The sequence below is a fragment of the Micropterus dolomieu genome, linkage group LG14, assembly GCF_021292245.1.
Source record: "Micropterus dolomieu isolate WLL.071019.BEF.003 ecotype Adirondacks linkage group LG14, ASM2129224v1, whole genome shotgun sequence".
Classification (NCBI taxonomy): Eukaryota; Metazoa; Chordata; class Actinopteri; order Centrarchiformes; family Centrarchidae; genus Micropterus; species Micropterus dolomieu.
Genome location: NC_060163.1, coordinates 10,638,317 through 10,653,240, shown reverse-complemented (window position 1 = coordinate 10,653,240; position 14,924 = coordinate 10,638,317). Strand labels below are relative to the sequence as shown.

Below are 14,924 nucleotides of genomic sequence, written 5' to 3'. Positions count from 1 at the left end.
TAATATTGTGAGAGCTTTTTTCCTTTTTGCTGTCTATTACACTCCAGCAACATTTGAACAATATGTTGCTGATCATGAATAAACACTGTGTTATGGATAATAGTAAAATAAAGTCCCCATCAACAAAGAAAAGCAAGAAGGAAAGAAAAATGTTCGTGGTATGTTTTGCAACCAGTATTTTATGTTTTGCCTGTATTATCGGTTTAAAGGAAGTGTTCATCTTTCTGCTTTATGCCAGAGAGTTAATAGATGAGTACCACTCATGTGTTTATGTTAAACATTAAGCAACAGCCTGCTGCTGCTGGTCAGCATAGCTTAGCATGGTAACACCCTAGCTCTGCCCAGCAGTAAAAAAAAACAAAAAAACACTAGCACCTCCATAGCTCACTAATTAACACCTTATATCTTGTTTGTTTGATCCGTACAAGTGTACAAATTACAATTCTTTATTTTCTGGATGTTTTGGGCTGGACTATTTCTTGGCTTTGAGCAGTTGCCAGGCAACTAGTGGAGACTCCAGAAAGCTACTGCTCTAGCCGAGAAATACTCCGGCACATAAGCCCCCTATAAAACAGGGACTTGTGAGCTTTAGAGGTGCTGGGAGACAGATTTTGCGACCACTAGCTGTTAACCTCCCTCCACTGTTGTTTGCTAAGCTATGCTAACCGGCTGCCTGCTGTAGCCTTATATTTAACGGACAAATATGAGAGTGGTATCAATCTTATCATCTAACTCTCTTCTATAAAGCGAATATGTGATGATGCCCTACAGTTTCCCTGATAGCAAGGCAGGGAAGGTTTCTGAAGCAGCATCTAGACCACACTATATCAAAGCTCAGAAGAACAGTTGTTAATGGCTGACACTGTGTTTATACAGTGGAAGCAGAACACTGGATGAACTTGGCCTTTAATATGAATAAATTAAGCCAGAATTTCACAAAAAAATTAAACAGTCAAAAGTGCAAAGAAAATAAAACATTTATTTCAGTTTCATGTGCATGTAAAATCTGCTACCTCTGTCTTGTGTGCAGACATACGAGCAGGGGCAGAAACCCCATAGTTGGATAAGATACGCGTTCAGGCGTCATGAACTGAACAGCAGACCGTGAAGATCCGAGATAAACAGGAGCCGACTGAGTCTCAGCACTTAAGACCTGAAAAGTATTTGTGTACACAAACGTTTGTGCGACCGTGTGCTCATGTCATATCAGCGTCATGATCCACACCCACCCTCAGCGTCTCTGTGGTGATATGAATTTGAAAAGGCAACATAATCCAGCAACGCCTCAATCAATCACTTCATTCAATCATAGGAGAATTACTGCAGTGAAAATATGAGTGTGTCAAACACAACAGCAGTATTGATCTGTGGACGCTATAGCCTATGACCTCTACCTACAGACCATATTAATGGCTTTATCTGAAAAATGCAAGCAGGAGTGATGAATGCAATAAAGGCAATTTATAGGCAATAAAGGTGAAGGTGCTAATGGTTAGACAAGTTAGGCTTCATCATTCCTGGATAAGATACATTTCATATTAATGAATTAACACTAATAAATTTACATTTGTCTAGTGCCTCACAAAGTCTTCATTTGTGTTCATTCTCTAAAGAAAATGTTTTTGTGTCTCTTTTTTTGGAACATAATTATGGTGACTGCACAGACAGGCATTTCCCATCCTGGATCCTCTGTATCTCCCTGGAGATGAATGTGTTCAAGAAAACAATTGGATGACTCTGATTAGTTACCAGTACATTATATAGATTTAAATGAACTTTTTGAAGTTGATGCCTGACTGTCAAGTAACAAACATCAAGCTAATATTGTATGTTACAATATCTTCTTGAAAGTAAGACATTAATAAAAAACAATGGCATGGAAAGGCAAGTTATACTAAAAACAGACAGGGTGCCATTTTGAGCAGTATGTTGCAGGTTAGCAACCCATCTCTCTCTGATTGTTTCTGTGCAGGCCATTATTTTGAGTGTGAAGGGCCAGTTGTATTGTTCTCTGATTGCTGCTTGCTTATGTTGTGGTTTCTGAACTCCAGGCTGAGACATTTCAAAGTAAAGGGGTGATCACATCTTTAAGCCAGCTGAGAGAAAGTACTGCAGTGTAGGTGAGCTCAGGTATGTGTCTATTCTTTTGGAAATACCCTGTGCTTTCTACAACATTTTGATGATCACACTCACCCACTAGTTCCCTGTAGCATTGTAGTATCCAATACTTTGTAATTGTACATTTGTAATTGATGCTGAACTCTTTGACTTAAAAAACTTTTATGATCAAGAACAGTGTCAAGCGGGTTTCTTCTCAACACATCATCGCAGCATTATTGTTTGGACACCACAGCATCCAAAAAAAAGTTTGCCTACAGGGTTATTACATCAGATATAAGTGGAAAGCATAGTGTCAAGGGCCAGGGATTAAATGAATGAGCTAGTAAATGCTTACTGGCCTGAAGCTAAGGGTGCCTTGAACCTACGTGGACTATGATTTGAACTCATAAAACATAGCGGGGGACTGTTTTATGTTTTTTTATGGTCTCTTGGCGCTGTTCGTGGTGCTAAACGGGCAGCACGCAAAGATAATGCAGCAGGTTTTCGTTTCACTATTTATTTTATAGTAATGCATGTGAGATATACTGCCAATACCACCCTCTATAATTGGGTGAAATCCATAACTCGTTACATTGTAAGTTTCAAAGCAACATCGTTTCCCACAGCAAAACCCAGTCAACTACAATTTTCAAGCTTATTATTGGAAAAAGTGAAATGTGCGTCTTTTCAATGTGCATTTGCATGACAATAAACTTCAGATTCCAGCGAAAAGTCAAATATTCAAATTGAGATAATACCCCCTTTATACGCCGCTGCTGAATCGATGGGTGTGGTTAAGTGTTAGTCAGTGCGCATCAGGTATCCATCCCACACTATATAACCCTGTGAACTGAGAGCAGAGCAGCCAACCAACACAAGTGCACCACCGGGGTGACTGCATCAGGAGACAACTGTCAAAAAAAGTAAGCAACTTACTTTTTTGTTACTTTGATGCAACATGCGTGTAATTTATTTTCCATTTATGTAAAATAGCGTATTTTCATGCCATCTTTGGAAAACTTTAAAGGCAGTTTGTGCATTGACTAGAGCCTTAAACATCACCAAAAATTATGTTTTTGCTTCTGCAAAAGTTTTTTCAAGAACAACATTTTACATTTTCAAGTGACCATAACCTGGGATTTCTCCACAGATGGCCAATATGCTGAGGTCGTTAGTGATGCTTGCAGCGCTCGTCGTCTGCCTGCTGGTGTGTTTGAGCAGCTTCGCGGACGCCTACCCTCCCAAACCGGAGAGCCCGGGGAGCAACGCCTCGCCAGAGGAGTGGGCCAAATACCACGCAGCTGTCAGGCATTATGTCAACCTCATCACCAGACAGAGGTGAGTCAGGTTTACATCTCCTTTTCCTAGTTTTTTTTCTCTCTCTCCAGCCAGACAATGCAAGAATGTCTCCAGATTTAGAAACCGACAGACATTCCTAGAGTGCATATTTTTTTTATTATAGTCATTAACACTGTGAAGTTTAGGACTGCAACCTCAGTGCCATATCAGGTTTGTGAGTGTCTCATGAAAAAAAATAAAAACATTACAAAGAAGGACTAATAAATGCTGAAAGACTTGGAGGGATTTGGTATCTTTTCATCCTCTGGTTGGGTCAGACAGGTAGTCCACCTCCCTTGATGTGAGGGGATTAAGTCTCTGGCTCAAGGACTTGTTTGCAAGGATAGCCACATGGGGGATCAAGGCCTCATGTTGTTGCATGACTTTGCTCATACTAGACCGGTTTTTTAGATTCTGCTCTAGAGTTCAGCCCACAGGACTCTTTGGTCATTAAGTTACAATGCATTGCTGTGCTTGGTATAAAAAATAATGAGGCAGAGTAGGAGCCTGGTTTTCCTCAGATGGGTATATAAAGTTCAGACGAGATAGAATGGCTCCGTTGGGACCCCACATTTTATAATAGACCTGTTACCCCTTACGTCCCAATCAATTCCTTTTGTTTCTTCCTGGGTGAAAATCAAGACTGGATCATGACAGAATATATACTACTTATATGGGAGTAGGTGTTCTACACATTTGAGGATTTTGAAAGATTTTTTGTTGTGAACCTTTAATGGAATGTCTTGATTTTTAAGTTTTCACTGTTTTCTTATCTGTCATACCTAAAATACAGCAAAGATTATATTGGTGATTACAGTTTCGATCAGATAACCAGTAGCCTGAATGTGATCAAGTACACTATCCCTGCTGTGTGGGTATAAAAGCATTCATTCAGTTGTTCGAGTTGGAGAAAATAGCAGGTTTGCAGTTTTCCTGTGATGGAAGCTGAGTATAGTCTCATCATTGACCCTCCTGGTCTGTAATTAAAGAGGCTGGGTCTGTCATTGCACTCAAAGGACCCACAGTGTAGTGTTTCATGCCTCAAACAAAGGCAGGTTTACTCTTCAGTGGCCAGGCATTGATTTTAGTAAAGAGGTTTCAAAGGACAAAGTCAGAGGAGCTTGTTGTGTTTGCCTTGCTGGACCCCTGGCTCTGAACTTGAAAATTCTCCCTTTTGTTCAGATAATTGCCCGGCTGATTTGTGATTGGACTGCAGACACTGAACAGAAAAGCAGTACTGATTAAAACTCGTCAGGGTGTATGCAGCTAAGTTGCCTTGTTCACGGCTTGATGCTCCTTTGAAAAAAATATTGAAATTCCCGGCAAGTGTGATAGGGTCACCCAGCGAATTGCTGACTTAGTGGCTGCTTGTGCAAAGCAGAGACGGTTTTCACGTGTACCAGAATCTCCCGCTAATATTTCACTGCATCCGTTACATGCTGGTGTTTGATTTTCTCCAGGTATGGGAAGAGGTCGACCCCTGACCAGGCGGTGGCGTGGCTGCTGTTTGGGGCTGATTCAAGCCAAGACACTGAACCACGGTGAGAGAAATGAATGGGAATAGACGTCTTGTTTAATTGCTTTGTGCTTTTAAATTGAAGACAATTTTGCACGGTGGGGAAGCCCCTGAAATAGCTACGAAAAGGAATGCATTAACTGTGCAAAATGTCGATGTCCAATATAAAAAAATTAACTCAGGATTGGAAGATCAGTCTGATCGGCCACACTCTCCATTATGATTTGAAATATGAGAAGTAACTGGCCTGTCATTACAAATACATGACAGAACATGCAGTTCAATGAGAATACATCAAATTAAATCAAACATGTTTCATCTTCCAGTAACAGTTGGGTAAGCAGCTGCATACACTAATTCCTTAGAGTGTAAAATACATTTTTTGTCAATGCATCTGCCCTTTAAGCATTTACAACACAGCCCTGCCAGTATTGATCCAGTATATTATCAAATGTTTTTATTGCTGTAAGCCATGTTACAGAAAGATTGCATTGCTGTTTATTTTGCTGTTCTTCAGCTCCTTGTTAATATCAGTTACTCTTCAAGTATAAGAGTATTAATTTGTTTTTTTTATCTCACTGTGGGTTTGCACAGCTTATTGGTCACATCACTGTCATAGTGTCACAATCATATGTTCAGATGGTTGAGCTGCTATCTACTACGTATTAGGATGTGGTAAATTTCAATGAATAAAAACTGCCTTTTCTCTTTTCTTACAGCTTGGACTATAGCGATCAGTGGTAAATGAGCCCAGTGTTAACCCTTAATGACCCCCCATCCCACCCCAATCCTTTGATTCACCAACAATAAAAAAAAAACACTGAAATTCTTAAGAGACAACCTGCACTTGACTTTGTGTATTTAATTATTTAATGTGCATGCAAATCTTTCTCTCTCTCCCTCTCTGATTGTCTTCCTCTCTAAGTAGACTATAAACATTTTACTTTGGCCAAAATATGTAAATAATTTCTATGAAAATTAATCACTTTACAATGAAGACTTGAATGGAATAAAACTATTAAAGACACACACATGCTTTGGTATTTCTTCATTTATTTTTTATAAGGCAAACTGCTCTTATTGCCACTAGATGTCGCTATATCACTAAGAGACGAACATTTGCAAGTCTGTCTCACTGATGCGGGGTTCATATCGTCAGCAGCGAACACGCTTTAACTTCTCACCGGGGTACCACACCACAAAAAAACGCGTTTGTCATCACAAAAACCTTCTCGCACATCCTTTGGGAAACAGCATCAGCGCTAACAGGGCAGCCAATTGGCCTTTAATCAATGGAGCTATTTGCAAGAGCGCGCGAGCGGTTTTAGGTTAAAGATAGCAGTTTGTGTGGGTTGCCGTTGGCTACGGTGTTGTGAAAGTGACTGCATAGATTAAACAAGACCTGCCGTGCTTCAAGTACTGCCAGGAGACCCGGTGGAGATATCAAACCTCCTGCTTCATCTCAGACCGAAGAGGCATCCGGATAAAGGTGACCCGGGCAGGTGAGCGCTTCAGCCTTTAGCTGGTTTTGCACTGAGGAAACGTGGTGTTTAGTTTAGGTTGGTGGACCGCGATAATGCCGTTTCTAGATGTGTAGTCCACCTTCGCCACTCGCCAGGTGGATAATGTTACACGCAGCCAGATATTATTTCATGTCCTCTGTGAAAATAAGTCTTAGCCCTTATTCATATGGTTAAAACCCACCTATTGTCTAAGCTCGTTCAGCATTTCTTCCTCTGACAACGAGGGGACGCATATTCAGCACGAAAAAGCTACATATTACCTCTACCACGGGCTCGAGCGCCGTGTCTTTGCCTCAATCACGTGAAATAGAAAAACTAGCCTTATTGACTTCAAGCTGCTTGCACCTGTGCTACGGCCACATGTAAAAACAACTATTTTTGACAGCCTAACTCAAATAATGTAGGCTACTTCATCTGAGTGTTGGACATTAATTCAGAGAATAACGTTGATAACGACTGGTGGATCGACGTCATGCACCTGTTATTTCCCTTTGCGCATGCCCATACGGTCGGGACGTGCACAGATGTTTGAGCGCGTGTGGATCAATAGAAGGGTGCTGATGTGTGTCTGACGTTTACGGTAGATAAATCTTAATAAGAGAAAATCTACCATATTCCTTCAAAATAAAAAAAATGCAGTTTCATTTATTTGTTTTTGTCTATTTTTTGGACTTCTATATTCTACTAAGGTTTGGCCAGAGAGCGAGAGTCAGATTGACAATTAATCAACTGAATAGTCAGCCATGGTGTAAACCAGATTAAAGCCATTTAGATTTATGATTTTTACAACGTTTGTGCAAAACGTACCCCACAGAAAATGCACAAAATAGTTTTGATGCTTAAAGGAAATGAGTATGTTTTGGAGTTTTTTCTATATTATCACCTTTTTTGAATAATTATTTTTATTTATGTTTATATTCCAACAAACATACGTGCCATCCTCTATTACATATATTTGAACGCTATATAAGCAGCAGAATGTCTCAAACCTCTTCCTTCCCATTTCTCTCATTTTCTCCCTAGTTTTATTTAGGCCTATATGTTGCATACTTAGACATCATAATGAACAAAAAGATGAGAAACTAAATGTCAAAAATGTTCACACTGACAGCTAAGAAAGTAAAAATGACAATTAAATTCATCCCAAACAAATAAATGAATGAATTAAAAAGTCTACCGTTCATCCCTTGCAAGGTATACAGTTGCATATATATTTCAGCATGACCCAGTTCCTCATTCAGGAGAAGGTTCCCGATGTCACAGTATGTTATATAATGGATTAAATGGCTTCCAGATTTCTTCACACTCAGTTTGCCTCTTAAAGCATTTTATTTTTCCAGGTCCATACCATATGCTATATTTCTTACCCAGCCACCAATGTTAGGCCTGAATTATCACATTAAAATAATCTTACAATGAGATTTTTAATTTTTTTTAAATCTAGCCTAGATCAAGACTAAAATTAATTAGTGTTCCCTGACAATTTGTGCCCAAAAGAAGGAAATATCACAGACCTTTGGATTTGCGTCGATATTGTTAGAAGATTTCTATCAGTTTTACCGAAGTTCAATTGGTGCTTATTAATTTTGTACAAACATCTATTATGTTGTCTTTTCTGCCTAAGCATTACAGTCACACTGTGAGGATGTTTGATTACTAAAGTGCAGAGGAAGTATTTAAATTACCTCTGGAAGCCATAAAGAAGTTATTATATTTTCAGTGGTAATAGAGATATACCATCCATGACTACCTGCAGGTAGAAAATAACTACAGAGCAATGTGTTCATGCTGTGCTGTTTGTTGCATCCTGGACAGGAAGATTGGACGGCCATTACAGTTACATGAGTACCATGAGTTTACATGTAAATGTATTTATTAAGTTGAAGCATGAGACCTCATCAAAAAGATACTTTTATCTCACTTTCATTGGAGGCCAACTTTGTGTAATTTAAGAAATTTATTTCACAGGTTCAGTAAAAATAAAGATTCTTTCTAGATTCTGTGCAGGACAGTAGCAACCATATTAAAGGAAAATGTTTGTTTCTTTTTAATTCATTCTTTATAAAGAGTATATCTGGTTTATATGTTTCATGTGGTTGATAACTCATTTACCCAAAGGTACTGATATAGCCCAGATAGTGACGTTGTTATTTTGGAGCAATAGAAACTCTCATCATGATGAGCATTTTGTTTTGTTTCCTGAAGCCTCCATAATTTATAGTCACTTATAACAGAATGAAAATCCCACTGCTGGATTTTCATATCAAACCACAGTCAGATATGTCACATTTAAAAGAGCCTTTGACTGGGATTAAAGAGACTTCCACCTTCTTATCAGTTTCTGTTTCAGAAGTGGTCGAGGTTTACCATAACTTTCCCTGCATTTGACAGTTTTGGGGATTGGCTACAAGATCAGCAGGTCTGGTTATACGTCAACTGAAACATCATCTAAGCACTTCTTTAACGATTTAAGAACTCTGTTTGAAGTCGGATTCTTTAAACTTTGAAAATGTGTCCTTCACTCTAAATTCTTTCAAGAAGATTTGAATGCATTTTGTACGAGACATTAAATCGGATCAAATCAGAACAAAAATGCCGGCATGGTGGTGAAGACAATGTGAGCCCCGGAGTAATGCATACTTAACACTGAATTAATATAAATCTGTTAACATTGGTCACACATTCAGAAAAAGTCAAAGAGCTATCCCTGCACGACCCCAGATTCTTGCACAGATCTTATTATATTGAAGAAGTCAGAGGGCATACTGGTTATTGGATATCACATACAGAAGACTCTTAACGATAAGAACACCTTCGGTGGTGCCTAACATGTCACTGTGCACTTTTACTGAGTGATTAATTACTGCATCAAACAGGAATTCTAATAAAATGTAGCTGGCAGAGAGAAAAGCTTTAGAAGTAGGAGCCATCCACACTCGATTCCACAGGGAGATTAATCAGCAGCGGTTCACATAGCGTCAGCATATTTTCCCCAACCTCTGTGGTGTCATTCATAAAAATGATCTGCTCATTTACTCTCACACCTGCCACCTCATCCCCTTCGGTACAGATCTCGATGTACAGAGGCTGCAACAACTGCATGCTCCCATTTTTATCACTGTGTTTATATACATGGATTTTTTAAAAGGCAAATGTAATATTTTTAGCCATTCTAGCGCCAAAGTCAGTCGGTCTGGGCGATCCATCACATTTTGAAATGACAACTGTTGGATGGATTGCGAATACATTTAATACATACATTCATGTTCCCCAATGGGTGAAGCATCTAGCACCAGCAGCTGGTCAAATGTTTCAGTAATTCAGTTCAATATCTTAATATCTACTAGATGGATTAGCACAAAAGTTTGTACATACATGCATGTTCCCTACAGGATGAATTGTATGATCACTTTGGTTATACCTGACTTTTCACATTTCACTCAAGCCCCTCAGAAGCCACAGTTGGTGGATGTGACCTGGTGCAGATTAACACATTTTTCAAAAGATATTCAAATTTGGTGAATGGATTTGTGCAAATTGAAGTGTCCCCAGTCAGTATTAATGCAAATTTCCAATAATTTGCAGGCAAGAACTAATGTGCTGTATCAAACATCTTCTCCATCAACAGCAGCGCTCACAGGCAAGGGCGTAGAATTTAGTAGGTACGAACATGTCCAGACCTATATTCAGCGACTACTGAATTGTCTGTAGCAATAATTTTGGTCCAAGAATATATATAATTATTGGGCTATTATAAATGATTATAAAATAAAACCACTGTGTCTAGTCAATGTATTTTGTTTACAAACAGTTAACAGCTGTTGTTCTCTATTAGGAGTCCAATGTGTTTTTTAAATTTTGAAAGATTATGTCCTCCCTTACACGCCTCATAGCAGTTTGGTCTGCTACCTATAGCTTTTTAAGAACCTCAGCAATTTCTACAAAGCAACTAGAGACAAATCTAGTGAGTTATTCAGACCATCAGGGGGAAAGTGAGAAATAGACAAAACTCTATTATATTGTTGGCTAATTTATTCCCCTGCATGCTGCTCAGAGTAATCTCAATCAGCAGCTCGCTCTCCCTCTCCTCTCGCACTGTGCACAGGCATGCAGGATTGAGAGTGAGTTACTATGGTTACAGGAACAGTCTGCGTCTATGTCACTTTGAAACTTTGTAGTAGGGGTGTGCCAATAAATTGATACAGCAATATATTGTTACACATTTTTCCATGATACTGTATCGATATTCCAGCCCATCATATCGATACATAAAATAAAAAATAGAGCTTTGACGGTTAGCTCAATGCTAAAATATAATGGGAATTTCCATTAACCTGCTAATGGACATTAGCATCGCGATCGCGAAAATATAATCTTAACATAAACTACACATTTTGTTTCACATGCTTAACATCCTGAGTGACATACTGTGCAAATACTTAAAGTACATATGTTTCCTGATCTCTGTTTGAAATAAAAAAGAGCTACTAACTTCACTGTCTTGATCTGCTACTCCACACAGACTAGCTACAGCAACTCCAAACGGTCAAAACCCAAACCCAACATTACTTGTGGCCTAAATATACAGCTATCACTAGGTGGAGAAAGGGCAGTACAATGCTGTGTCGCTGAACAATTAAGTATAATGTGGTGTACATATTAGACTTAGGTGGTACACAGCATTTTGTATTTTCAGCAAAAAAATCAGTAAATTCAGAGAATTTGCATTTTATGTGCCTTTTTATAAAGAAACGTTTTTTATGATAATTTTTCATAGTTGCTCTGTAGTTCTGTAGTTTTAATTTACAGACTGCAAAATGTGTGCTGCAGAATTGTGCTGTTTTCTAACAGTTTGGATTTGCAGCAAATGAATAGAGAACTTTTTCACCGGCATTTTGTATTCATAGACAGAAATTGTGATGTATCATTTTAGGATTGTCTAGCGATATATATCGATTATCGCAGAATTGCTCTATCGTGATATTATCGTTATCGTGAGCCATGTATTGTATATCGTATTGTATTGTGAGGTACCCTGCGATTCCCACCCCTACTTTGTAGTGACGAGATTATTCTTTCATCAGCCCCCACCCCCACAATCTGTCCTTGCTCACAGGGAGCAGATCGGACTATATATTAACTGTCATAGTTCAGAAAATCAACATATTGTCCTATCATTATTGTTATCATTCAGACCTGCACATTCAGACCACATTGCCTCTTAAAACACTGGGATATGCACTGTCTTAACAACATACATCCAAAGAATTTCTATAAAACCAGACTGATGTCTAATTCAGACCTGCATTTGGTCTTTAAATATTAGAGAGTGGCTCTTTGGTATGTTTGTTTTGAGATCTTTCGGGGGAGGGTCCAACAAAAATATAAATAAGGCTGGGAAGGATCTTGCTTTTTTTTATAAAGTGAAATTTAAGATTCAGCCCCTCTCCCCACCCCAATTATTTGGGCAATAAATTCACAGACATGCCACTGTGTCAGTGTTAGCCAGTGTTGGTGGGGATTTGCTCTGTAAAATTTGAACCTTGACCTCCAGAGTGTCTCTCAAGAGAGATCTGAGTGACACTGAAACACTGACATTCATTCAGCTTATTCAATTATGACTGCTTCCTTCGAAAGCGGGGATCTTTAATGAAATGCAAGCAGGGTGGTGATTGTAAATGCTCCCTCTGGGTGGCTCTCAGTACTTTGCCTGAGTCCTTTAGCATCTCAGTGGTATATACAGGACATTTAATACTACTCACTGTAATTGCCGTCTGTATCGGTGGAGGAAAATACAACACTAAGTTGATCAGGTTTCATGAAATGTCTGGCATCAAGTGATATCTATTGATGGTGTTAACTCTTGTGTAATTATGCTGAATTGGATGTTTTTCAGTAATGTAGAGTATTGAAAATAATAACACATTACAATAAACTAATAATATGTGTGTATTAATATGCATGCAGTATAACACACCTTTTAAAATACAATAAATCATTCCACTATGCAGAATACAGCTCTAAACTGCACTTAAATTTATCCTCCTTTAAAAGACCTCCACACTTCTGATATGTATGTGAGTCCCAGAAGGCAGGATTAAATGAATGTATTTGATATTGTGTCTACTGACAAAGAGTAGAATTTAGTTTGACAGAGAAGCATAAACGTACTGGTGCTTTCTTCAAGGTACTGGAGGTCATAAGCCTTTTGAGTGACGTTCACCAATATTTTTGTTGAGTAGTATTAACTCTGACAGAAGTGGCTTTCTTTCTGGGGAAACTACATATTTACAGTTTTTGAAATGCTTTTAGCAGCAAAAATCTGATTTTAATCAACACCTTTGTATCATCATGGCAGTAAAGGTTTCAGAGGCTGATTATTTCTATGTCTCGGCACATAAAAAAACAAACTATCTATCTGTGTGATTACATACCACCGGGGATAAGTATGGAAATATTTTCTTTTGTGTTTTGGGTGTTCTGACCCGTTAAGTTTGAGTTCAACCTGAGACTTTACTTTCAAGAATGCCATTCATTTGTCTTTTTAATAAGAATCTGAAATAAGAAGTTATATTTTGATGAAAGTCAACTTTTCTGACCCTTTATTTACCACTAGACCAGGGGGAATTTTTTAAAATTTTCTTCAGCCAAGAAGTTCTTTTTACAGGTCTGGTGAAATAGTTGTTCAGGAGTTAGTTATTATTTGCTGCGCTCAGGCCACCGGAGCATACAAGTACATACAAGTTTGAAATCAAACTAAATAAAAATGCTCCATTTCATTATAGACTTCAGGTCCAAAAGTCCTGTGAAAACCTTAGTTTTGGCTGGTGAGCTCTGTCAGAATTGATTTCCTGCCTGTTGTGTGAATGCTACAGTCTTTCCTCATACGTATGAATGCTCAAACCTACATGTTTCTCAAGCCCCTTAATAGACCCAATTTTAGCTTCAACTTATTATTATTTTACGCATTTTCCCTTGTTGCCATGGCGAAGCGCCGGGGGAAAAGGCGAAGAGCTGCTGATGGTTGTCTTGGATACGACAGTTTTCCCTTGTAAAGTAATGAGAGGAGCTGAACCTGTGGGAGCACAGGGTATTTTTAGGCCTGACGCCAGCCTGCATGTGTGGATTAAGACTCGTTTGGTTGCTGGTGCGTGTGTGCGTGTGTGTGTGTGCGTGTGTGTGTGTGTGTGTGTGTGTGTGTGTGTGTGTGAGCGAGCATGTTCACAGGCTTTAATGCAGCCTCACTGTGGGAACAGCTCAAGGCATTTTACACTTGGCATACAAACACCTGGGCCACCACTTGTGTCATGGCTCCAGGTCAAAATGTGCTGGAAGATTTTATCTGCTGTTTTATACATCTGCAATAAAACACTGGAAACAGATACTTCCCTCAACCACCACTGTGGATCCTTGCTGATAAAGAAATGTGTGATAAAATAATTTACAACATTGGCTTCATGTGAGGCTGTAGGCTTGCAAACCTAGCAAAATCCTTCAAGAGCAAGGGAAAAGTCTTTGAAGCAAATACGTCACAATCCTTAATGAATAGCAGAAGTATAGCAGAAAGATACCATCCAATCTCATTTTGAAAAAAAGAAGATATTGAAGCTGGTTTAAAGCTTATTCCTGTAATTTTCTAGAGGTATTTTAAGGCACCAAAGCTTTGACCTTTGCCCTCTTCAATGGTTATGTAAGACTTACAGGAATTTAAACTTAGTCTGTAGTTAGGCTAGAAAGGTTTATTTGGTAAGGAGCATTGAAAATGTTTAGAGATATAATTATAGATCACACACACAAAGCACACTAAGCACACCCGGCTGCCCTCTTGTTTTAATAGATCAACAGCGTTGCGATGATAGCAGGTCTGCAAATGTGATGTCATGGCAGCTGTGCTATTGAGCTGCTCTCTTCCTGCAATACAACAAGGAAGATAGAGATTTGTGTGATGTGTATGTGTGTGTGCGTGTGTGTGTGTGTGTGTGTGTGTGTGTGTGTATGAGTTGACTAATAGAGAGAGAGGGAAGATCAATCAGAGAGCAGAGACAGTTTACATACTAAAGATATCCATGTAGAGACAGACTAACCCACAACTTGCACAACTGCTGGGTCTTCTCCATCTGCAGCAAAAAGACAATTACCAATATCAGTTTTGACCTCATTTAAGAATCACCTATTACACATTGTTCAACTTCAAGATTAGTCTTAATGGTATAATTAAGGACACCTTTAATCCTTGAATCCTTTAGGGATTTCTTACTGGTTGCAACTAGACATTTTGAGCAAGAAAATGCCACAGCACCATTATCATATCCTGGCCAATTATTCCCCATCAGTACTATTAAATAAGAAGCAGGGAGACTTGCAGAGTGAGCGAGCAGAGAACATCCCCCAACCCCCAAGCCTCCTTCCTGTCAAACCGCCCCCCCCCCCCCCCCCCCCCCCCCCCC

General features: G+C 39.0%; 2 protein-coding genes across 2 annotated transcripts in view; both read left to right on the top strand.

Annotated features, from left to right (window-relative positions):
- The first annotated feature begins 2,973 nt into the window (after positions 1-2,973).
- On the top strand, positions 2,974-5,898 carry LOC123982974 (peptide Y). The gene is made up of 4 exons (XM_046068986.1): positions 2,974-3,023; positions 3,251-3,438; positions 4,899-4,979; positions 5,674-5,898. Exons 2-4 carry the CDS (start codon positions 3,251-3,253, stop codon positions 5,696-5,698), a joined length of 294 nt encoding a protein of 97 aa, XP_045924942.1. The 5' UTR covers positions 2,974-3,023; the 3' UTR covers positions 5,699-5,898.
- A 346-nt stretch (positions 5,899-6,244) lies between these two features.
- The window catches only part of mpp2b (MAGUK p55 scaffold protein 2b), a 44,345-nt gene continuing 35,665 nt past the window's right edge, over positions 6,245-14,924 (top strand). The window contains exon 1 of the mRNA XM_046068929.1: positions 6,245-6,456. The gene's annotated coding sequence lies outside the window, so the exon portion shown is untranslated. The remainder of the gene's footprint in view (positions 6,457-14,924) is intronic.

Excerpts from the sequence above, each read along its gene's own strand:
- LOC123982974 (XM_046068986.1), top strand. The coding sequence starts at position 3,251 with ATGGCCAATATGCTGAGGTCGTTAGTGATGCTTGCAGCGCTCGTCGTC. Across the intron at positions 3,439-4,898 it reads AACCTCATCACCAGACAGAG|GTATGGGAAGAGGTCGACCC; the intron begins GTGAGTCAGGTT and ends GATTTTCTCCAG. Across the intron at positions 4,980-5,673 it reads AGCCAAGACACTGAACCACG|CTTGGACTATAGCGATCAGT; the intron begins GTGAGAGAAATG and ends CTTTTCTTACAG.